The 26,126-nt window shown below is 34.2% G+C and overlaps 1 protein-coding gene across 2 annotated transcripts; it reads right to left on the reverse strand.

Moving 5' to 3' along the window:
- Positions 1-6,320: 6,320 nt before the first annotated feature.
- On the reverse strand, positions 6,321-25,568 carry LOC108463873 (ATP-dependent DNA helicase homolog RECG, chloroplastic). Of its 2 annotated transcripts, XM_017763850.2 has the most exons (19): positions 25,428-25,515; positions 25,218-25,280; positions 24,793-24,889; positions 23,867-23,949; positions 23,647-23,782; positions 21,924-22,559; positions 21,707-21,819; positions 20,815-21,043; positions 19,999-20,159; positions 18,999-19,080; positions 17,917-18,006; positions 17,015-17,248; positions 15,705-15,776; positions 15,345-15,497; positions 15,129-15,272; positions 13,826-13,984; positions 8,274-8,357; positions 7,174-7,746; positions 6,321-6,680 (listed from the first exon to the last, which is right to left on the reverse strand). In XM_017763850.2, exons 3-19 carry the CDS (start codon positions 24,829-24,831, stop codon positions 6,588-6,590), a joined length of 3,081 nt encoding a protein of 1,026 aa, XP_017619339.1. In that variant the 5' UTR covers positions 24,832-24,889; positions 25,218-25,280; positions 25,428-25,515; the 3' UTR covers positions 6,321-6,587. The 2 variants fall into 2 exon arrangements, with proteins under 2 accessions (XP_017619339.1, XP_052881591.1); XM_053025631.1 differs by lacking the exon at positions 25,218-25,280 and having other exon boundaries at positions 25,428-25,568.
- Positions 25,569-26,126: the final 558 nt, after the last annotated feature.

The following is a 26,126-nucleotide window of genomic DNA, read 5'->3' on the forward strand; positions in this document are numbered from 1 at the left end:
AAGATTAAGTTCGAGTCCACGAACTTACCTTAACAAAATAGTCGTCGTATTAGTGAGGTCGATAGCTACTCCATTACCTTCGTTTTTCCTCGATTCACGTTTGATTAATTCGTTCCTTAACAAAAGTTCATAATTTCATTCAATCAATACTATTTCATCAATTTAATAATGACATTTATACAATTACATTATTCTACTATTATTATAAACTTGTCCTAACATTTAGTCACTTGTTTAATTCGATCCCTAATACCAAACATAGAATTTAACCACATTAAACCCTTAACATTTACATATAATTTAAAAGCATTTCCACTAAATATAATCCACCCAAATCAATCCACTATTTTTACCAAAATTCTAACTATGTCTCTTTGAGGTTACCATATTCAAATATCTAAAAATTATTACCCATAAAATCATTCACAACATGACCAACTTAGTCTACAAAATTTACACTCAAATCTTCATATCACAAACATTTGGTATTCAACAAAATAACCTCAAACCTTCACATTTCTCATACATGGCAACTTTCAAAATCTCCATTCACTCTCAAAATTTCAACATGGGTAAACTAACTCATAACATCATACTTTCAAAAACATAATTTCATGCAAAAATAACCAAAACTTACTTACAATTTTATATAAATATCAAACCCCCATGGCTGAACATATTTCTTGCTTTTCTTCTTCAATTTTCGACAGCAAGAGGGAATGAAAACTTTTACTCCACTTTTATACCTTCCTTTTTTACCTACTCTCTCTTTTATCTCTTGTTACTATTAATTTATTCATCACTTTATTTCATTTTATTTTATTTATTCACTTCTCTTTCATATATAATAGATATCCTATTATAACCATTAATGATATCACCTATATGTCTATATTTATTAGTCTATATTCATCCACTAACTCTATTTGACTAACATAAGAAATGGACTATTTATTCAAATAGTCCTAGCAACTATTTCTCTTTTTATATATATAATATAGCCCTTAAGAATTAAAATTTGTCAAATTAACATTCAATTTACCTCTAAGGTAATTTCCCAAAATATATTATCAATATATTTAAACTCGACACACAAAGGCGGGGTCCCGGGAGTATGTTTTCCAACAACCCCAACTTTCAGGTCATTACATTTTCGACCATAGGGATTTTTTCCTTTGCAATCTCACCCTTATCTTGCGCCTATAAAAGGGGGCTCCCTTTCCATACTCCATCATCCCTAAAACATCATCTCTCCTGGCTTCCATCCCTCAACTTTACAATATTTCTCTCTTCTTTTTCTTCCTCGCTTCAGTATTAAAAATTTTTGTCATAATAAAATTTCCAGCTTGAGGTATTTTTGAGCCGTCAGTGATGTGATATCACTTCGAGACGTACACATTTCACATCTCATGCCTAGATGGGACCATTGCCTCTAAAATTATCTTGTGAAAATCGGGTTCCTGAGTTATTTTCCTTTGTACGGTCACGAGTGAAAGTCTACGTAGAGGTCTTAATCGAAAGTTGTTATGCGGTCATGGATCAAAGTATAACGGGGGAACCAGTTGTCAGTCGTTACACAGGCACAAGTTCAAACTTTTCGGATACCTAGAGATGTTGCCTTATAAATATCATATAGAAGTTTGAGGGCATAATCACAAGGGAAAACTATAGGGATTACCGCTATAATTAGCATAATTTTTTTCTCCATTTCCACGCAACCGGTATCTTTAACCTTCTTTCTTATCAAAGGCCGACACCGTCGTAGATGCAGGAAAACTCTTAGGTGGACAGCGGCTGTTGCGATGCAGTAAAGGTGATGCTCTTTTCAGGATGACAATGATTTTTGTTATTAAATAATTCATTAATAACTACAAACGCAATCACACTGACCCGAGTTTCCGCTTTCCTCTTGAAAGCCCTTCGGATAAGAATAGAAGGTTAAAGATATTGGCTACCTGGAAATAAAGAAAAAATTACATTAATTACACCTGAAAGCCCTCCATTTTTTCCTGTGATTATGACATCTATCTTATATAAGATATATATAAGCTAAGGGTGAGCAAAATCCGATTCGATTCAAAAAACTCGATAAAATTTTCAAATTTTGAATTAAATAGTTCAAGTTGTTTGAGTTAATCAAGTTATTTTGATCAACTCGAATAAAAAATTAAATTTTTCAGTTTAACTCGAATATGAATTACAAAATTCAAGTTATCCGAAAATCCGAATAAGAAAAGGTAAAACTATGCCATTTTGATAAGTATTTACCTTTTCTAAAGTTAAAAGTCAAAACCATAAAGTTAAAAGGCAAAACCACGTTGTTTTGATAAATGTTTACTCATTAAGTTAAAAGGCAAAACCATTATATTGTTTATGTAGTTAAATAATTTTATACTTCGTTTACTAGTTAAATAATCGGTTCATGTAAACACAACATTGAGTATAAATAATAGGATTCGTTAACTAGACTATAATTTTATACTTCGTTTACTAGTTAAATAATCGGTTCATGTAAACACAACATTGAGTATAAATAATAGGATTCGTTAACTAGACTCGACTTGACTCGAAATTTTTTTACTTGATTCGATCCGATTCGAAAAAAATTCAAATTGAGTTCGGTTGCTAAAATAAGATTCGTCAACTACACTAACTCGAAATTTTTTGACTCGATTCGACTCGACTCGATCGAATACTCACCCATAATATAAGCCATCATTTGCAGGTATCCAAAAAGCTTGAACTTGTAACCGCATAACGACCGTTAACTGGCCCCCGGTTATACTCGAACCTGTGGCCGCATTACTGCCGCCGACTGGGAGCTCCACTTAGACTTCAACTCGTGATCGTGTCAAGCATTGCCACGCTGAAACCTAACTTCCATAGGATGAGTTTTTAAGGTAATGGTTCTATCCCAACATGACATATGAAATGTATGTATTCTGAGACGCATTATCGCATTCCCGACCCTAAATTCTACCTATAAAATTTTACGATTTTACCCTATAAAACCCTAACCCTATCACAATTTAAAAAAAGTCTAAGGAGAGAGAGAATGAAAGCGCGCCTAACAGGACATGCTTTGACACACACTCTCTAAAAACAACTTATTTCCCTAATTTAAAAAAAAAACCTAAAAGGCCGATTTAAAAAAAACTATATATATCTTTAATTTACCCCAAAATATATATACTAGTGTGGATTATATCCATATTTAATAAAAGATTAGATTATTTGCTTTTATTTAAAACAACTACTAATACAAATTTATTAAAGAATATAATAAATATTATTCTCGTTATATTTATATACTTAAATTTAAATATATAACTAACTCATGCACCCCACTTGTAAAAAACTAGTTTATAGATAGGTTTAATGGTTTAAAAGTCTTAGAATTTTTCAAAAAATCAATTGAATCTCTACATTTTTTTCACTCAATTGAACCTTTTAAACTAACAAAATCGGTCAAATTGACCCTTTCACTAGCGTTGATCGTTACAATCTTGACGTAGCGATTAACGACAATGACATAGTGCTCTTTATCAACGACAATACATTATAAAAAATAAAAATAATAAAATTAAAAGGAATATTTTTTAATGAAAGGCTCATTCTTTTAAATCTTATTTTTTAAAAATTAAAAATTAAAAGTAATAAAAATCATTTAAAAGTTAAGTCCGAATGAATCTAGAAAACATATGCTTAAATTATTAAAGACGATTTTCTAAACTATATAATGTTTAAAAATATTAAAATTAAGTTTATTTAAAATTTGATGTGTATCAATGTTTTAGTTCTATTGGTACCTTTTAGGATGTATACAAAATAAAAAATATTTTATAAAATAAATAAATAAAATTTTAATTTTATTAATCTTATGTGTAAATTTTTTTATTGTATGAATATATCCAATTAAATAATTAAATTTAAAAATTAGATATATTCATTAAAAAACTTTACACATACAATTAATAAAATTAAAATTATTTATATTTTTTTCTAAAATATCTTTATTTTGTCTACATGGCACCGATTAAAATAAAATGTTGATACATTTCAAATTTTTAAAGAAAATTGTTTTTAATATTTTTAAATTTTATATAATTTAAAAAACCTTCTTAAATGAATTTAGACATATAATTGTCAAAATTCAAATGTGATTCTAGACTTACCTTTTAACTGAATTAAGAAATATTTTATTTTCAAAAATAAACTTTGAAACAAATGAATATGGGTTTTAATAAAAAATTAAATATTATTTTAACTTTTAAATTTTTACTGATATGGTAATCATTATTGACATAAGGTGTCACATCAACGTGAGGACTGTAAAATTCAACATCAGTAAAAAAGTATATCTGACTAATTTTGTTAACTTGTAAACTCAATTGTGTGAAAAAAATTGCAGAAAAAGTTCAAAGGCGTTATAGATGTTACAAATAGCAAAAGTATGTCATGTGGTACCAGTAAGTGCAAAATGGTAGGTCCTTCATAGGCTAGTAAGTCGGTCCATTGGGAATCTTCTTGAAAAAGTCTGAACTTTTGTTTCCCGGCCCACACCATACTGACTTATTTTACTGATCAAGTAATTTATTTCATTTTATGTTTGAATTAGGAAATATTTTATTTTCAAATTCAAAATTAACTACATAATTCGATTAGTCCCTTACCATTTAACAAAATAGAAGATACAATGAATTGCCAATTAATTCAAAACCAAAGTAGGTGGTGGACTTATTGGGCTGTTGAGTCTACCCCACTAACACACACACCTTGTGCTAATCGTTCCCATATGTCCATCTAACTATGCGTGCATGCTATGCTACCATCCCAACTTCTCTTCTCAATGCCTTCATCAACTCCCAAGTCGGTGTTTAACATTTATAATCCCTTCTCTTATTCTCGAACTGCTTTCAGCCCGTGATCATGCCTTTTCTTTTGTTTCTTGTCGAGTGGGGTGGGACTGGGGGGACTCTAATGCTAAAACCTTAACAAGCGAATGCCAAATTCAAAGTCCAAAGCACATGGCGTAAATTGGTCAAATGTAGCACATTGTTTACACTTTTTTCTTTGTTTCAGATGAACTTTGTCCAAAGGGAAGTGCCATCCTAGTGTAAATACTTAGCTTTAAATCAAATGATTGTGATTAAATCTTAGGTTGGATGTAACAGTAAGTGGATAAGCTACCAATTTTTAAACCCCGCACAACCCTTTTTGGACCTAAAAGGTTCACAAAAAACCTTAACCAAGAACAAGAATCTAGGACCATGGTAGGGTTTTTGAGAGCCAAGACGCGTGAGCCACCGTTATATGCATAAGGTCTCTATGATTGATAATGCCTTGTAGACTCGGTCAAACCTGTCCAAAATCCGAGTTACCCGTCCCGACCTTTCCAATAAATCTTGGACAGTCTTTTTATAGCTCAGGTCAACCTGTCTTGACTAGATCTTTTTTGATTGGGCCTCATTCTTATCTTATTTGGACCAACAATAAAATTGTTTGGCCCAGTTTCCTGGATTCCTTTATAACTTATGTATGCTGCCTCTTATTTGTGTGGCTATTGATAGGACCAATTCTAACTTTTAATTATATCTTCACAATTATAACAAACACAAAGATTACTTGTCATGTTATGCACGCTATGGCTTGGACTGAAACTTCACCATTTTCACAGTTTTGAGTTGACCCTCCTCGATACATCAATCTCAATCTCGAGCAACGATGCTTATGATAAGGTTCAATCATAACTAGAAAACAGAGTAATAATATTAGAGGAAAGAATATTATGATGCTGATCAACTTTGATTTGCACCAATGAGAATTTGGTCCAATTGTGGGGATTTGCTCAATCATGACTGTTATCATATCAAAAAACTCCGAAGACCTTCCATGTGAAAAGAACATCCTCTTTTAAGATGGTGTCACTCGACCACAACAGAGCCCTTGCTCTAATGGCTCTTGTAATGGCAGATGGAGACGACATGTTTAGGGTTTCCACCACAGAGCATGGGTTACAAATTTTATGAACAAGTGCCAGCGAATTGTAATGGAAAAACCAACGCCTTGAAAATCATCAAGTCCTACAAGAAAATAAAGATCTGAGTTTGTAGGGAAAGGTGCCTGTCTCAGACATGATCATAGGGTTGTCCCCCTTGGGTTTATGTGGAGGGGGGGGAACCCTCCTGTTTTGCTAGCTGTTGTTGCCCCAATTGACTTCCCCTTTCATCAAAGATTTGTCATAATCCCAAAACAATGAAACACACATGGAAGCTACCTCGCTATCTATTGGAATACACGGAATCAAAAACAATGTGCAATTTTAAAGAATGTCTGAATATAACTTTTAATGGAAACTGCCTAGATGCTGACTGTAATAAAATATAAATGACAACATCCAGAACTGTACAGCTTTTTTACCAGCTAATTATGGATTTACATCACATTAAAATGAGGATGCAGCAAAAGAGCAAGTAAGCCACCTAAACACAATGATATACAAGCAAAGGGCTCACTAACAAGCCATACCTACAGTCTCTGTCCAAATGTTTTAACTGAAACCTTGAAATCACCATGCCAGCTACAGCTCAATCACCTAGAATACAGAGTGGCTGTCGCATGCTAAGTTCTGCTTTCAGAGCCGGAAAAAGTTCCAAGTCGTGAGAATAACTTAGGACTTTCTGCATACAGAAAAACCAGTGTTTGTATTATAGATCATGGACACAAAGCACACATGAACTAATAGTAGAACTCATTCTGAGAGATAAATTAATACAATATGGTATCCGGATTTTAAAACAAAGACATGACATTATCAGTAGTTCAGAACCATCTCTAGAGTACAGTTACCGAAAACTAGGTTTGGTTCTATTAATAATGATTTTACTGCTAGGAGTGTATGTTCAAATATTTTTTTCACACAAACAATAAAGAACACCTATATATTAGACTTCACAGAAATGCAAAATGCAGAAATACTGCACAAGCAGCAGCGACTGTTTAGAAAAAACTAGTATCTCAATCAAGGATGAGGAATTGAGGATACATGTATTCACTGTAGCGGATAACTATAAGAAAGAAACACTATACCTTTATTGGATGAAATGCCTATCACAAAAGAAATTAAGCAAAACAAAGAGCAATTATATAATAAGAGCAAGGGAATAAATTTACCAATGCAGCAACATGTGCCTCTTGCAAAATATTCCCATCCATTTCCAATCTAGCAATAGGAAATTCAGGAAGGTGCCCAGACTGCTTTTTTCCAAGTAAATCACCAGGTCCACGTAGACGAAGATCTACACTAGCTAAGTGGAAGCCATCTGATGACTTTTCAAGCACCTTCAGACGATTTAGGCTACTTGAAGAAGATGCTACTAATATACATTTAGACTTTCTTGCCCCACGACCAACTCGTCCTCTAAGTTGGTGTAACTGAGCTATTCCAAATCTCTCAGCATTCATCACAACCATCATAGTTGCATCTGGAACATCAACACCAATCTCAATTACTTGAGTAGAAAGTAAAATATCTGTTTCTCCAGACCTAAACTTTCTCAATGCTTCTTCCTTTTCATCACTCTTCATTCTTCCATGCAACAACCCACAGTTATAATTCTGAAACTGATTTGATATGGTCTCAAGATCTGCGGAAGCAGCCCGAAGTTGAGGTAATTGCTCTGATTGTTCAATGACTGGATATACAATATAAAGTCTTCCTCCTGCTTCTAACTCCTCTAGCATCATCTGTTAAACAGGAAAATGTTCAAATCCATTTATAGATTCTTCACCACTTGAACTAAATAGGCAAATTTTCATGCACAGGTTAAAAATCTGCATTTAGTTTAAGTAATGTTAAATATATTCCTTTGTGTTGCCCCTCTCCTTTTATTTCTCTGAGAAATATAATTAAATGATACATAATTACACATAATAGAAACAAGGCTCATAAGGATTTTCTACAAAGTAATAAAATACCAGGTGAATAAGCAAAAATTTGATTTCTACATTTCTAGTTCTCACTTCAATTGACTTCTCTGATATGAAATCTGATGGTTAGCACTCCCTAGAAGGAACTACTGCACCAATATTGTTTTGATTCCAAAAGTACAAGAAAGCAAATGAATGCAAAGAAAAATGGCATCAAACACATTACCAAACTAATGCATACTGTATCACGTTTTCAGTTATCAACAATTATCATTCCGTTTCCTTTTAAGTAGGAAATAGACACATGCAGTATTTCAACAGAGTAGGACAAGTATATGCCATACCACATAAATATTCTTAAAGCCATTGTCGGTTCCTTCAATGATGTATGTTTCAACAGGTATCCTTCCAGGAGGTAAGTCAGTAATCTGTCATTACAGGAAACCCGAGAAAAATCATTAGTAGACAATGAGCATGTAACTGTAAACAAGTCACTTAAGTGCACTAAGTTGTCCAAATTATCCTTAACTGTAGGTGAGTTGGGTTCAGACTAACCCACCTCAATTTATCATTTGGAATTTGTCAGATTTTAGAATATTTGAGTATATCAAATATGATTCTAAAAATATTCTATCCCTAACTTTAAGGCTGTACAGTATCCCTACAATTATTCTGTTTCCTAGCATAAAGTTACCTTAGTTAGGCTAACTATGTGTATAAATATGTATGTAATCTCTTGTGGAAAATATAATAGAAAATATCCTGTTTTTCACATGGTATCAGAGCCTGTTATTTAGCCCGATTTCTGGGATTTTTTAGCCGGTTTCTTTAGCTTGTTTTTTTCTGACTCCCAACCAGTCCTCAAGTCTATAGAACTTGTTCAGACACAACATGACTGAAACTGTCAAGACCAGTAACACTGGGGAGGGCTCAGAAATTTCTGTAAACAACTCAAATCCAATGAGTGAGTTTCAGAATATCCAAGTAGCCTACAGGCTAAATGGAAAAAATTATCTGAAATGGTCCCAACTGGTTCGTACCTTCTTGAAAGGAAGAGGAAAGCTGAGTCACTTACTCGGAACTGGACCTAAAGAAGGGGACCCTAAGTTTGATGCTTGGGATGAACAAGACTCTATGGTAATGTCTTGGTTATGGAACTCTATGATGCCAGAAATCAGTGATACATGCATGTTTCTTAGCACATCCAAAGAAATATGGGAAGCTGTGAAGCAGACTTATTCTAAAGTTCGAGATGCTGCTCAAATCTATGAAATCAAGACTAAGATTTCATCCACCAAGCAAGGAAGTCGATCAATCACGGAGTATTCCAATCTGTTGCAAAATTTGTGGCAAGAGATGGATCATTACCAGTGCATTCAGATGAAGTGCAGTGAAGATGCAGCACTCCTGAAAAGGTTTGTTGAAAAGGTTCGAATTTATGATTTTCTTGCTGGACTGAATGTTGAATTTGATGCAGTAAGAGTTCAAATACTTGGAAAAGAGGAACTACCATCACTAAATGAAACAATTGCAATTGTTCATGCTGAGGAAGGAAGAAGAGGAGTTATGGTGGAAAACAATCAAGTGGATAGTTCAACCTTGGTTACTAATGCTGTAAATGAGAGGAGATTTAGCCTGGAGCAGCCAACTAGTGAAGATAATAGACAGATAGAACGTACAAAGTCTTTTAACAAGGATTCCGTATGGTGCACCTACTGCAAAAAGGCTCGTCACACTAAAGACAGATGCTGGAAACTCCATGGGAAGCCACAGACAACAAACAAAAATTTTTCAGAAAAAGGTGGACAATCAAAGGGACAAGGACGACCAAATACAGCTAGACAGCTAGATAAAAAAAACAATTCTCAGGAATTACCTATGGAATTCAATAAAGAAGAAATTGAGAAGTTAAAAAATTTGCTGGGATCATTGGAAAAAACTTCTTCAACAGGTACTTGTAGTTTGGCCTTTTCAGGTATATCCTCTCCTCAAAGTTCTAAAGTCTCAAATACAGATACCAAAAGTTCTTGGGTCATTGACTCAGGAGCTACAGACCACATGACCCACTCACAAAAATTTGTTTCATATACACCTTGTTCTAGTAGTAGAAAAATAACAGTAGCTGATGGTTCTGTGATCACATTGGCCGGTCAAGGTGATATTGTTATAAACAAAAACCTTACTCTTAAAAATGTTCTTCATGTTCCAAAATTATTTACCAATCTTTTATCCATTAAAAAAATTACCAAAGACTCTAACTGTAAAGTGGTTTTCTATCACAATCAGTGTCTTTTTCAGGAACAGAATACGAGGAGGAGGATGATTGGACATGCTAAGGAAATAAATGGACTATACTATCTTGAAGAATCCAGTGAAGAAGTTAGTGTTCTGAATTCCTCACCTTTATCTCTCATATCCGAGTCTATTAAAACCAATAAAGACCAAATTTGGCTCTATCACCTTCGCCTTGGTCACCCATCGTTTAGAGTCCTTAAAATTATGTTTCCTTCACTATTCAAAGGATTAACTGTTGAAAAATTTCATTGTGATATCTGTGAACTTGCAAAACATAAACGTACCTCTTTTCCAGTAAGCAATAAAAGAACATCCACTCCTTTTACTCTTGTTCATAGTGATGTTTGGGGGCCATCCACTATTTCAAATATTTCTGGAGCTCGGTGGTTTGTATCCTTTATTGATGATTGTACTCGTGTGTCTTGGATTTTTCTTTTAAAACAAAAATCTGATGTTAGGTCTGTCTTTCCAATTTTTTACAACATGATCAAAACACAATTTGGGGCCGAAATAAAAAGGTTTAGGTCAGACAATGCCAAGGATTATTTCAATCAATTCCTCTCAACATATTTTCAAGAAAGAGGCATTATACATGAGTCATCTTGTGTTAGTACACCCCAACAAAATGGTGTAGCCGAAAGAAAGAATGGTCACATTTTAGCCATTACAAGAGCCCTATTGTTCCAAAAAACGTCCCTAAACAATACTGGGGGGAGGCTGTTCTAACTGCTACTCATTTGTTAAATAGATTGCCTACAAAGGTCCTTGAATCTCAAAGTCCTATGCAAGTTCTAGCCAAATTTTTTCCTGATTTCAATACCTCCAGTAATCTTACTCCCAAAGTATTTGGCTGTGTCGCCTTTGTCCATGTTCATTCTCAAAATAGAGGGAAATTTGATCCACGGGCTGTCAAGTGTGTCTTTCTTGGATATTCTTCCACTCAAAAGGGGTACAAGTGCTATCATCCAGCCACAAAAAAAAAAATTGTAACAACTGATGTTACTTTTGCTGAACAAGAAAATTTCTTCACTCGTCCTTATCTTCAGGGGGAGATCTTATTCACAGAAGATAAGGACAAAGAATTCTTTCTTCTTGACATTCCAGCTCCTGTCCAGCAACCAAACACTCTCATTCCAGCCCTAAACACTCCCATTCCGGCTCCTGTCCAGCAATCAAACACTCTCACTCAGACCTTGCCTGCTACCCAACCTGCCCAACTTGAAACAATGACCCCTATACAACCTGAAACTGAGCCTAGTACACCCAAATCACCAAGAGGAATTTAGGACACTACTCATCCGTTACTGGTTTACTCAAGGAAGAAGGCACCAGTGCAAGTTCAATCATCTTCTTCTCCTATACGACCTGAGGTAACTGCTGAACCTACTTTGAATTCTAATACTACAGATTTAGATGATTTTCCCGTTGCTATTAGAAAGGGGACTAGAGCTTGTACAAAACATCCCTTGCACCTATTCATGTCTTACAAAAACTTGTCCCATAACCACAAAGCCTTTCTTACTAGCCTAAATTCTATTTCCATTCCTAAAACTGTAACTCGAGGCATTAGAAGATGAGAATTGGAGAAATGCCATGAAGGTTGAAATGGAAGCTCTTGAAAAAAATAAGACATGGGACTTAGTGAAATTACCGGAAGGAAAGAAACCGGTGGAATGTCGCTGGGTGTACACAGTGAAATATAGGTCAGATGGTTCTTTGGAGAGGTACAAAGCAAGGTTGGTTGCTAAAGGGTACACTCAAATGTATGGGATAGACTATCTTGAGACATTTTTCCCTGTTGCAAAGATGAACACTGTAAGAGTGTTGTTGTCACTAGCTGCCAACCGAGGCTGGAAATTACAGCAATTTGACATCAAAAATGCCTTTTTACGTGGTGACCTTGAGGAGGAAGTCTATATGGATGTTCCTCTAGGATTCGGTCCAAATACAGGACAGGCAGTTTGCAGACTAAAAAAGGCTTTATATGGACTAAAACAGTCCCCGAGGGCTTGGTTTGGAAGATTTACCAAAGTGATGCTCAAGTTGGGGAATAAACAGAGTCAAGGAGATCATACTCTGTTCGTAAAACATTCATCTTCAGGGGGAGTGACTGCTTTATTAGTCTATGTTGATGATATTATTGTGACTGGTGATGATCTAGAAGGAATGGAGAAGTTAAAAAAATGCCTAGTAAAAGAATTCGAAGTCAAAGAGCTAGGTAAGTTAAAATATTTCCTTGGTATTGAAGTGGCACACTCTCGGGAAGGAATATTCATATCTCAGCAAAAATACATAGTTGATTTGTTGACAGAAACAAGCAAGTTGGGCTGTAAACCAGCAGAGACACCCATAGAGGTGAACCACAGACTCGGAGATGTATTAGAAGATACAGCAGTTGATAGAAGGTCATATCAAAAACTTGTGGGGAAGCTTATTTACTTGTCCCATACCAGACCAGACATTGCCTATGCAGTAGGTGTTGTAAGTCAGTTTATGCACAATCCTAAGGAATCACATCTTAGTGCTGTATATCAGATTCTACAGTACTTAAAAGGCACGCCAGGCAAAGGAATCTTATTTAAAAAAGGAGAAAATTTAACCCTTGAAGCCTATACCGATGCAGATTATGCAGGATCTATGGTTGATAGAAGATCAACCTCTGGTTTCTGCACTTTCCTAAGAGGCAACCTTGTGACTTGGAGGAGTAAAAAACAAAACGTTGTGGCTAGATCTAGTGCAGAAGCTGAATTTAGGGCAATGGCTCTTGGAGTTTGTGAGTTGCTATGGCTAAAGATTATATTGGAAGACTTGAAGATCAAGTGGGAAGGTCCAATGAAGTTGTATTCCGATAATAAGTCTGCTATCAATATCGCACATAATCCAGTTCAACATGATTGAACGAAGCACGTTGAGGTGGACAGACATTTCATAAAGGAAAAACTGGACAGTGGCTTAATTTGCACTCAATTTGTGTCCACTGATGAACAACTAGCAGATATACTTACCAAAGGATTGTCTGGGAAGTTGTTTCAGAAATTAGTAAGCAAGCTGAGAATGGATGATATCCACTTCCCAGCTTGAGGGGGAGTGTCAGATTTCAGAATATTTGAGTATATCAAATATGATTCTAAAAATATTCTATCCCTAACTTTAAGGCTGTACAGTATCCCTACAATTATTCTGTTTCCTAGCGTAAAGTTACCTTAGTTAGGCTAACTATGTGTATAAATATGTATGTAATCTCTTGTGGAAAATATAATAGAAAATATCCTGTTTTTCACAGAATTTCTTCTAACTTTCCACAAATGCTTGTTGAGTATTAGGTGTTTAAAGTTACAAAGTCAGACATTCTATTTCCTAGCTCTCTAGTATTACTTCTCTGAAAAATGCTTCTATTTCTTTTTTGCTAAATAAATTTTTCCATCACTGAAAGATATAGTCAAGAAAAAAACTGAGCAGAATCAAGAGAGAAGTTTAAATAAAGAAATTAACAAGTTTTTGTTCAATACAAATCAACAATAAATCAAGGATTTAATCTATTTAAACATAGAACGAACCATAGAGAATTCAAGCAGCTAGAAGTACCACAAATTGTACGTACATTTGTCAAAGACATATCACCATACAAGGCAAGAGCAAGAGTCCTTGGGATAGGAGTAGCTGACAAGGCAAGAATATGAGGAGCCATATGGATGTCATGTTCAGAGGAAACATCTGTGTCAGCCGCTTGCATTCTCGAGCTTGTTGAAGTACAGTATAGCTGTAAGGTTGAGTCTCTCCATTAACTCATCATAACAACATTGGCACATAACAAAATGAGTAACTGCTTCTAACAGCTTAAAGATGGAATTATTCTTGCAAAATCAAATAAGATAAATGATACCATGTGAAACATTAAGGGTCAACATATTTCATCAAATCATATTCTGAAATATAACTTCCCCTTTTTCTTCTGTTTAGGGCAGGAGGTGTAGGGGTCTACCAACGTTTCTTCGCAAGCAAATGGATGATGACCAGCATTCTAATATCAATTGGTATTTAATTTGTAGATGACATTCATAGCTAGCCTTCAAGAATTTGATTGATATGTAAATGTATTTTAAAATATGTAAAATATTCAAGGTTGAAAGTGACATCTGACAAATGCTGAGTAAGATTCAATATGTTAATTGATAACAATATCAATCACAGAAATAAAGCTAACTTTACTACGCATCCAGCATTTAATGAAAACAATGCCAAAAAAAGATCATGAACATATTGACGAAGCAGTGAAACACCAAAGTTTTTTAGGTGAAAGTATACATTGCCACTAACAAAGCAAAAGGGACACCTTATGTAATCCAAAGGCGAAACTTATATGACTCTATTTCAGTGCTTTTCCTTTCTTTTAACCAATTACCAATGTTCTTTTCATCATTTCTTTACCAGCCTCACAGCTACTGACAAAAGATTTCCCTTGTGAGATATTTTCATCTCTTCAAAATGATATTACACCCATAGACACAAAAACACATACACCTACAACCAATTTCACAACGAGAATGAAGCTAAAACAGCTTAAACTTTGTTATGCAGAGCTGTTGACTGTAAATTTTTTGTTTGAAGGATTGACTGTAAATTTTTAATCCTTTAAAGCATAATAAACTTTTCAGTATTGCGATAACAAGTCAACTTATATTTTAAAAGAAACAGACAAATGCAGCAATGTCATAACTTCAACAAGAGATAGAAAAGAAGAAAAGAATAATAGTCCAAAGCCCAAACTATTTTATCCAACATTCTGCGATGACTGAAACACGATCTGAAGATATTACACTCAATAAAATTCTCCATTGACACATATAGCTCAGGAGATATATGCATATAATTTAGCATTTTATAGCCAAGTAAAAGTGGACAACCTTACTGTTAAACTTTCCTCTCTGGATCACACCAAAACGATGCTGCTCATCCACCACAGCAATACGTAAAGAAGAAAACTCCACTTTTTCAGCTATTAGACTATGGGTTCCAATGACAAGTGAGATATTTCCACTTTGGAGATCCTGCAGCCTAAAATTGTTAGAGAAACTGAGGATGATTATACAACAAATAAGAGCACCAGATGATATACATACCTTACGAATCAGACGTGATTGCCTTAGTGGGGTTGATCCAGTTAGTAAAGCAACAGAAGGTTTATTATCAACCTCATCCATCTTCTCTAGCAGATCTACAAAGTGATCATAGTGCTGGATTGCAAGTAACTCAGTAGGAACCATGAAAGCTGCCTAAAGTAAATAAAGTCAGCTCAAAACATAATCATGTACCATTAAAACCAGTACGGAATAGAATACCTATAACACAAGCAAGATTACCTAAAATATTACCATAATGAGTAAGGTGATAAGCAGCATATAGTATGTTTAGCTGTATGCAAAGATAAATCTTTAAAAGGCTTACAGAAGAGGTGAAACGTGTAGCTTGAATTTACCAACCTGATAACCAGAGGCAATAACCTCCACGCATGCCAGAAAAGCAACAATAGTTTTCCCACATCCAACGTCTCCCTACAAAGAGATCCATATATTGTCAAGCAAGCTTATCAGTTTCCAAGAATAACAAAATAAACAATGACAAATATCAGATAAAATCAAATCTCAACTCTCTATACATTTTTTCCTCTTCTCTTCATCTAAAACTTGATCTTTGCCTATTCAAGATGAAGTTATTCCAAATAAAGTCATCATTACATAGAATCTTGCTCTTAAATATATAGACAAGAAGATATGCATGAGTTAAGGATTTACACAAAATTTAGATGTTGCCATTGCAATTTGGATTTTTTTATTTTTTGTGTCAAGAATTATTAAAGATACAAATATTCCAGGCAAAAGCTAGTAGTTGATGATGGATTTTCCCTGGTAGTTAGAGCTCAATTCTTTTCATTATGCAGGGTAGATGTCATGTCTTCAACAAAATCAAGGAGCTAGAACATTATCCACCTTCTCATATTTTGAACAACCAAATCCTACTTATATCACATGGTAAATTAAATCCCATTTCCCACAATAGTAACTTGTTGAAATACATTACTATAGCACTTCCTCTCTACTGTACCCTGTTGTTTTGTTAAAATTGCATTCTTAGTTCTTCTTAGCGGGCATAATGGCACAGGCACTACTGGAATTTCAAAAAAAAATAAAAATAAAGGAATGATTTCTAGCAGCAAGAGCCCAAAATCAGAATCACCAGAGGCTAGCCTTAACCATGAAGCTAAACTAAAATTTGGGAAGGAAACCATCAAGGAAGATACAAGCAAGTTCAAACTATATCCTTTTACATTTATCAGGAACCAGTCAAACCATTAACCTTTTCTACAAATCTACACACCATCAAACCTGTCAGCTTTAAGAGTCATAGTGTCATGCAATGATAAAATGAAGCCAATGAAACTCATGATCCAATATCTTTGCTAATTACCAAGAATTTGCTAGTAATTGTGGCAGACTATCATAGTCCTAGAAGACTTTTAGGCCAGGAGGTCTGATTTGGGAGTTAAATTTATTGGATGTATTTCTTTCAAGGAAGCTAGGGCGTAAGGGGGCAGACAATGTAAACAGCCAAAGAGCCCATCTATACTTCTATAGCGACGGCTAATTCATGAAGAAGGTTAGAAAGAAAATTAACTTCAAGAACAATAGAACTAAACATAAGTTAAAAAGAAATATGTATGTCGATTAAATTAGAAAAGATGTTAGACAGTTGATTCATGAAAGAATAGGAGCATCCTTGCAAAATCCAGAACCTGTAAAAGTCGATTCATGGGGACTGGCCTCTTTAGATCCCATATAATTTCTGAAATAGCACTAAGTTGGCCAGAAGTGAGGGAATATGGAAGAGCTTTCAAAAATTTCTTGGTCAAACTGGACCATTCTTCCATGTATGCAGCATTCACTTCAGGTTTTCTGTACTTTTCCAGTAATCCGTCTTTCTCAATTTTTGTGCCAAGACCTTCAAGCATTTGAAATAAGCGGCCCAACTGCAGTAGGATCATTTTGCTTATGAGTATATGCGCGACTAATGCATAATATGAAATCCAAATGAATTATCATTGTGAAACAGCAAGGATATTCAGATACAATGCTAGGAATGAAGACTTGGTAAAGTTCTAAACTAATCTATTTCAAAATACCTAGAAATCCCTAAAGGAGTTCAAACTCAAACTTGGGAAGAGGCAGACAAGAAAATAAGCTCATCAAATTCCTAGCTTAACTTCTGACATGGGAAAGAAAGGAGATTAGGGCTTATGGCTGCTCAGTAATCAAATACTTGAGGAAGTATGAAATTTACGAAAAAGAAAAGTGAAAAAGGAAAGAAACTCCTAAGCCCCACACTTAAGGTTCCTCAAGACTTACATCTAAGCTTCATTGTATCAGAACAGTCACATAACAATAATGCTGGCAAGAATTATACAAATAGTTTTTGTAATACGGTTCAGTATTTACAAATTCAATACATAATTTTGTACAACATTTAACTTTTTTAGTTTATCAAACAACACCAAATCAATGGAAAGAGAGGTTATCCAATAAAGATAGATGGTAAAATAAACAAAATATATATAATGGTAGCAATAATGAAAGATGAGGAAGTTTAATACAAACATCTCACATTTAAATAGCAACTAAAATCACAGATTATTATTACCTGTAGGTAGAAGAACTCATCAAATATGATTCTTCTGCGAGCTAAATCAGCCTCCTCTATATTCTTTGGCTGGTGAATCCCAACGTATGCCTACATTGTTAACAACAAATTAAAATTCTTGCTATAGTAAAATATCAAATAATGAGAAAAAGAAAACACTATGCAAATGCTACTAAACTATGAACATCAAAATAGCATATTGAGATGCTAGAATTATGGCTAATTTCTACACTTCTTTTTGTTTGTGGGGGAGGGGAGGAGGGATGATTTACTTGTAATTATGTACCTTTTGTAGATCACTGGATCATCCTTATTTAAATGATTTTATAGACCATTGTGATCATTTTCATTTCTTAAAAATTCTTAACCCATAGATTAAAAACTCAGACTGGTTGGTTGAACCAGGACTCAACAGGTTATCTGGTTTGATGCATTGCTTGAATTCAGTTATTTATTGAAGTGATAGAAAAATTGACTTAACAGGTGAAAACAGTTTATATACATTTCTTCTTTTTTTTCGTTGTTGAGATTTTACCCTTTAGCTTCTTTGTTTTATACTTAAAACTATATTAGTAAGTCAAATGCTTATTTTGATTAATTATTTACTCTACTTAATATTAAGTTAACATTAAAATCTTTTTTCTTTAAATTAAGATCTTGTTTGTACCTGACGAACCAGTTGAAATGGATGGATCAAAAATTAAAGATCTTAGCAGTTTGATCTTCGGTCCATTTTTTAAAGTTAAAATAGAGGTATAAGCTCATGTAACCATTCCAAACTAGCCTGAAAATATGCTCTAGTTAAAATTTGAGCAGACACTCAACAGCGTTAGTCCTGAGCTAAGTTCCGGGTAAATCACAAAAGTCTTGCCTCTCGACTTCAGACGATGTCTTTCTAAGGGATGAGTTCAAAATTATAATAATGCAATACGCATAAGCCAAATTCATTCTATTAAATTGAGAAGCAAATATTACTATTCAATCGTCAACAGAAAATATTATTGCACAATGCCAAACTTGCAGGAAACAACAATTTCATTGTTAAAGAATGATGCATCATGGACAAAGAAAAGCTCACTCACATCATTGAGACATAAAAGGCCAAATTCTTTAGTGATTTCTTCAGGTATAGGATCAATATTGACCTGCACAGCTTGTAAAGCCCTGAAAGAAAATGGAATACAATATTATTGGTTAAGAGGAAAAACTAAATTTAAGAGAAATAATTATCAAATTCCTTTTCAAGGGAATTCAATTAAATCCTACAAGTACAAAACACATTCTATTGTATAAAATGTCAAGGAGGGAAAAATCACTTATGCTATAATCACTGTATATTGAAAAGAATATGAATAGTGGCTAAATATTCAACTTCTTCGAAACAACGGCCATTCAAACTGTAGCACATCTTTCTTCCTGCTTATAAAATAAACCTTTATGGTGAATACCATTTTAATTATGGTGTACAATTCAACTTCAGGTGTTACTATAAAGGAAATGAGAGTAACTGGTTGCACAAGAACGGAATCCAAACAGCATCAATCCAAATAATGAGCTGAATGATGGATCTAGAATATGCTTGCTCGCAAGATTGTTAATGATGGCAGCATTTAAAGCATGAGCAAGATGACATCTTCAGAAAACATTCTAGTAATGTGTATAATCCTATATCACTCACTGGTCTGCTGCATTCATCAAAGAGAGAAATGAGGACGGAATATTTTTGTGTCCTCACCACCTGCTCTTATTTCCACCTCAATGAGGTATCAATCAACCAGTACAACATAACTCCCAGGACAAATACTTACAGCAGCAATATAGACCATTACAATAGCAAAACTCAAAGTACCACAGATCAGCAATTTCTCAATGCAGAAACATTACCTTTTATGGATTGAGATTTCACAATTCACAGACGCACCTTAATTAACTATACAAAAATAAACATGTAACTTACAAACATATAAAATGGAATTAATCAGGAAAAAAAATGCAGCATAAGAACTAAAGCACTAGTCTAAAAACTCTTCTTGAAAGCCGGTAGTGATGTAACAATTCAAAACAAAATAGTCAAAGACAAACCTTGGAATGATGTCTCTAAGAAAACAAGGTTTTAAGCCACCTTTTGAAGGATAGATAGGATAAGGCCTTCCTTTTGTGATAACAGATGAATCGTTTTCATCTTTTAGTACATCAATACTGTATTCCCTCATTTCATAGTGATCTTTACTCAAAGCCCTCACCTATATTGGAAAAAAAGTTGGTACAAAATTTAAGGATGATATTGTCAGAAGCAGAAATCAATACTTAAGGGTGAATGGCAACATCTAAGAAACGAAGTTAGCAAAAGCTTATAAAGATGAAAAATCTACATTAGTCGGTGTTTATTTGACTGTACTAGTAAGAAAGACAACCAATAAAGTAGAGAATGAAAAAATTACAATTAAAACCAGAAAATTTAAACTTACTAATTGAATATCCCTCTAAGAAACTTTTTTTACAATCCTTCTAGCATTTGCTTTACAACACCAGACAACCAATAAAGTAGAGAATGAAAAAATTACAATTAAAACCAGAAAATTTAAACTTACAAATTGAATATCCCTCTAAGAAACTTTTTTTACAATCCTTCTAGCATTTGCTTTACAACACCTCACCACAATCATCCAAAACATGTTTGCTAAAAGAGTAAACAAAAGCAAACAATTTATTTAAAAAAAAAAAATCTGTTATTACTGATGACTATATAGGCAGCTATGAAGCTGGTTCAAATACCAGAACCTAGCCTATACATGTCAACCATTGTCTTCATCATTACTCTTTGAATGAATTAAAAAATGCATTGACAAGGATATAAGCTGAGCAATTTTGAAGAGTGCGAAAGAAAAAGAAACTCACCTTACCACTAACACATACAAGTTCTCCCAGCTTATGCTTTCCTTCAATACTTTTAAGAAAAGGATGAGAAGCAAAACGAGCACCTCGGAAAAACTTCTTCAAATGCAAATAAATTGTCTTCTCACCCTTAGTATCACTGCCATCATATTCTGAAGTGGGTCCATTATTTGCAATTTCACAACCGACAATTACCTCAAGAAATGAAAAAGTATAACTGGCTCTAATTCCCCTGCATGAAAAATGATAACTATTGACAACCTAAATGTAAATCTCAATAATCGCTATAAATGTAAATCTGTGTCGTACAAACAATTTTACAAGCTAGGGTAGATTAGTTGTTCCCAATCTCAAGGTTTTTCCTTTCTCTTTTTGTTTGATACATTAAATGGCACAGAACCATATTTAGAGAATTTTCAAATGGAAAATATATATATGCTATGCAGTAAGCAAGACAACTTTTAACATGTACAACCGTATGTATGACAACCCTGTTTAGTTCTTGGGATGAAAAACGACAAGGTCAGATTTTATTCCAAGTGGTTTGTAATCATATAATATGCCAACATATCTCGTCACTAGAAAACAACCTAAACAATTGCATACTGAAACATCAAATTATTTGTATGTTCTGACATTGATTATCCAATGATATAAATATTAACACCATAGAAAAGTCAGCTCAGCTACCTAGGCACATCAAGGTACTTCACCTGAGGCTTGAACCTCACCTCTACATCAATCCAAATTTAGCACCAAGGGCAGCTAAGGAAATAGTAAAGAAGATATCTAGCAGACCAAATATAAGTGTGATAATGTGTTTCTGTCAACAAAATGATCATGGTTTAATGAGAAAAAGGTTAAGTCATAGTTTAGTGAGCAAATGGTTAATCACCTTGACGACATAATTTTCCCAACAAAAATCAAGTACTGGCCATCATCAATCTCAGTTTGTGCATTCTGTAAATCTGCATAGGTCCGAGGAAAATGATGTAACAGTTTCCGCAACTGCATGACAGTAGAGTAAAAAGGTAAATAGGGTGAAACACAGCTTGTATAAATACAAGAACCTCCATCAAATGTGATTTTGACATAATTTCAGAAGAACCTACAGTGTAAAAGCCACATTCTTCTAGCTGGCGAGAGTGCCTTTTACTTAAACCAGGAATGCAACTGATGGATCTATCAAGAAATAAATCAATAGTTGCTATTTCCGAATGTCGTTGAACCCCAACTTTACTAGAGGATACCTCCTTTGCAACTAGATGATCAGACTTCCCTTCAAATTCTGAAGTCATGGACCAAGAAGATTGATCCAATTTTTCTGTATTTTCTTCCATAGTAAGTAGATGATCCGACTTTCCTTCAGATTCCAAAGTTGTGGACCAAGAAGACTGATGTGAACCTGTACTTTCTTGCAATGCTGCAGAAGAACCAGCCTCTGAAAGAGGTTCATACAAAGAATGCCAGGTTTCAGACAGACCATTTGGATCAACCCACTTTTCATCCATTGAGTTAGATAAAAATCTTTGAGCTGCTAATAGGGCCCTTATTCGGGAGCTACTAGTTGCCTCATCATACAATTCTACTGGCAGGGAACTACCCAAAGTGATGGAAGGAAATCGTTTACATGCCAGGGAAAGATCAAAATCATCTGTAGCGTCTCCAAGATTTCTATCAGGTTGCTCATCAGGTCTTTCGTTCTCGAATAAATCATGAAGGCCATTATAACCCATCAAAACTGACACCTGTAAGCAATGAAATGTGGACATTGTGCATGGAAAAGTTACCAGATGTATGTAGGACAGAGCAAAGGAACATTTCAAAGTCCATAAGCAAAACACAATCAGATTACAAAACTTTCGAATGCCTCATTACAAAATGAAAAGAAATATTTTAAATACATTACAGCAAGCAACCAAGACAAGTATCAGTTGGAAAAACATAAGTTATCTGAGGGAATGACTAAGAAGATGCCATAAATTAGTTTATCAACATGAAGAGCCAGACTAAATTCAAGTTCACATATCCCTTCAACATGCTTTTACATAATTTTAAGATGTTGAACTTAAACCAAAAAGTGAACTTTCTAGTGCTGTGAATTCCAGAAAACTGAGTTCTTACTTGAAGCCTCTATATTACCACCTGATCCAAACCAATTAAACTCACCTTTAATCTATGACAGAGTAGCCCTTTAGCACAATGGGATCATCCTATTTTCATAAACCTTCCATTTTTTTTCATTTCCTGACTTTTTGATTGTTCTTGATTTGTTTAAGGGCATAAGAAGTTAAGAATTCAATGCACTTGGATGGCTGATTAACTTAGAATGCAAGGATGTCGAGGGCTAAGATTACTGAGCAGCCATATAAATAGTCTTGTAATGCCTTGTTAGCAGTGTCTTACCATATATTTATTCAATTGATAAAGCCAGTCTTTTAGATTTGGTAACGTTGGGCATATCCTTCTAGTGTGATTTCTTCAAGTACTAATTTTTATATTCAATGCATGCATATCAAAATATATAATTGTAAGATTTGGGCCCTCACTGGCTTTTGAACAACAAAAATGAAATAAAGAAAGAAAATGTAATATTGGTCAAGATTAAATACTAAAATACATAGTTTCTCATGAAAATTGCAGGGAAAAAGTGAAACAAATAGAAGCTAGAGATCTGCTTTCTACAGGTATTGGAAACAGTAGGTACCCGTTTTTATGCAAAACAATATATGAGCATAGAATGCAAAGAGAAGAGTTATTTTCTTGAGGATATAAGGAAATTTCTGAGAATCACAAGCAACATCCAATAGCCAAATCTTGTAATTAGACATCTACCTTATTTAGCAGCTTTGAGCGACCTGAGATACTGGCTGTATCATAATTATGTACTTCCTCCAATAACTTTTCTGGAAACTTGTGCTTGGACCGCGAATAAATTTTTGAAACTTTATTGAAGAGGTAATTATGGAACCTAACATTAATTGAAGGCAACTCAAAGTAAAATTCCATCTCAACCATCATGGTTTAAGCAACCAAACTTAATGTAGTGCATTACCTCATTTTTCTACCTAAAGCATTCCTATAGCCTCTCTCTGCTTCAAAGACTATAGCACTTCTCAAACCCTTCCCGGTAAAACACTGAAAGAAAAGGAGGAAAATTTTAGAATGCATAACAAAAATTCAGTGTCACCATGCTCATTTGATTCTTAAGATGCTAAAATAAGCCATGAAAAACAAAGAATTGTACATAAAAATTTCCACAATGGAATAATAGCACATTAAGTTTCCATGAGTATCTAAGAACCTGGAAAGCATGCTTGGTTGGATAAGTAAAACTGATACAAAATAAGTTAGGGAAAATGATGGGATCTCTATAACAAAAATACAAGTACTTTGACATAGGCAGAAAATAGCAGAAGCCAAGATCTAATTTATGCGAACGAATAAGTGCTACAAGGAGTAAGTGAGAGAGACAAAGAGCATAATAGAATTTCTAATTTGGCCCATCTGAATCAGATTTGAATGAATTTTAGGATCACTAGATTTGGAAGTAGTTAAGATTTTGTGTTAAGAGAATATGGTTGAATAACATAATTCACTTTCAAAGCAAAAGAATTCAGAATTTGAACTCAACAGTTACCTTCCAACCTATGAGTTCAACCATGTAAATTTACAACTAAAGAGATGAATTTCTTTAACTTGGCAGTATTACCACTAGTCATTTATCCTACTGGGCTTTTCACCTGTTATCGTACTCTTACATACAGTAGCCTCTCAAATTTTCCACATGCACAACGATACATGTAATATTATTCATCATTCTTCTAATCCCGACCCAATCTTACAACTCCTACTCTGGCTACTTCATAGCAGAATCTAAAACAACAATAATCTGAATAGACATAAAAAATAATAATAATAAAATAAAAAACTCTTGCTTTAATCATTCATTTAAAGCAAAAGAGAATCGTGGTACTGTACCACGGTACATGAAAGCACGCTTGAGACAGTCAGTGCCATGTGAAACAAACTTACTGCACCAAAAGAACATGCCTAACTCATCAAAGCATATACAATCCTGCAAGACGGCATTTGAGTTAGAATCCAGGGAATACAATCAACTGCCACAACCCATACAAAAATGAAAACATAAACATTGGGATTTAAAAGACTTGGGTTTCTTTCAATTCATAATTTTTTTTTCAATACAAGTCCACCATTTCCAGCTTCAGCTGGGGAAGGAATTTGAAGTTGTGAGAACTGAACCAACGGAGAGAGAGGGGGGAGATCTAACTTGGCAGCTTGTTTACAAGCAGTTTCCGAGAAATCAAAGATGGGAGATGTAAACGAAAACCAATTTGGAAGATAAATATGGACTGAGATTAGGCAATTACGACGCTCCTCACCTGGATTTCTAACAACAAGATTTCTTTTGTATGTAGATGCGAATGCCTTCAGTGGCTGGGAATCTAAAGGAATTTGAAATAAAAAGTACATAAACATAGACGCCAGTTACAAGAGAGTAAAGAGTTTGGAAGAAACACTCAAACAAACAAAGCTTCCATTTCGAGTCTGAATGACATGCTTATGTTGGGCCGGAAACTGCTACTACTTGCCTCATAGAGATGTTCCACTCCTTTTGGGCTTTTGCTCTTCCTGCCTTGCCTTGCTTTGCCTTGCACTGCTCTTTAATTTTTCCCTGATAATTCGGATTCATTCAAAAGCTTCCTTTATTGGTATATAATCATAAATTTAGTTACTAATTTTCAACTCTTTTATCACATTTTCTCTAATTTTTTATTGTTTTACCTCTTTTTAACTTTTTTATATAAAAAATAACTTAAAACTATTAACATTTTATGGCATTAATATAATAGTCTGCTGAGCACTTTATATATATATTATTGTGGATATAGATAATTTATTTTAAAATTTTGAACTTTTATTGCTTTTATTTTTACCAAGGATACGGGAATTACTACATAAAATAATATGTCTTTAAAATTGTAATAATCCAATCAATTTTCTTTTCTAACAAAAAAATTAATTTTTCTTTGAAGAAAAGTAAATTAACTAAATTTTAAAAGTTTAATAACTTTCTTCGTTTCCAAGTAAACAAAGTAAAAGAACAAGTCATAAACCTAAAAGGGTCTGCTACCCTAGCACGCAATTGTCTGCCGCCGCTAGCATGAGTTCTTAGGTTTTTTCTTGTTTTTAGTATTTGTTTTGTCTTTTAGGTACAACCAGTGTCTTTAAGTCTGTTTATTTCTACGATTGGAGTGTGGCGATCGTATCCTGGCCTTCAAACCTGTATT

The sequence above is a fragment of the Gossypium arboreum genome, chromosome 3, assembly GCF_025698485.1.
Source record: "Gossypium arboreum isolate Shixiya-1 chromosome 3, ASM2569848v2, whole genome shotgun sequence".
Lineage (NCBI taxonomy): Eukaryota > Viridiplantae > Streptophyta > Magnoliopsida > Malvales > Malvaceae > Gossypium > Gossypium arboreum.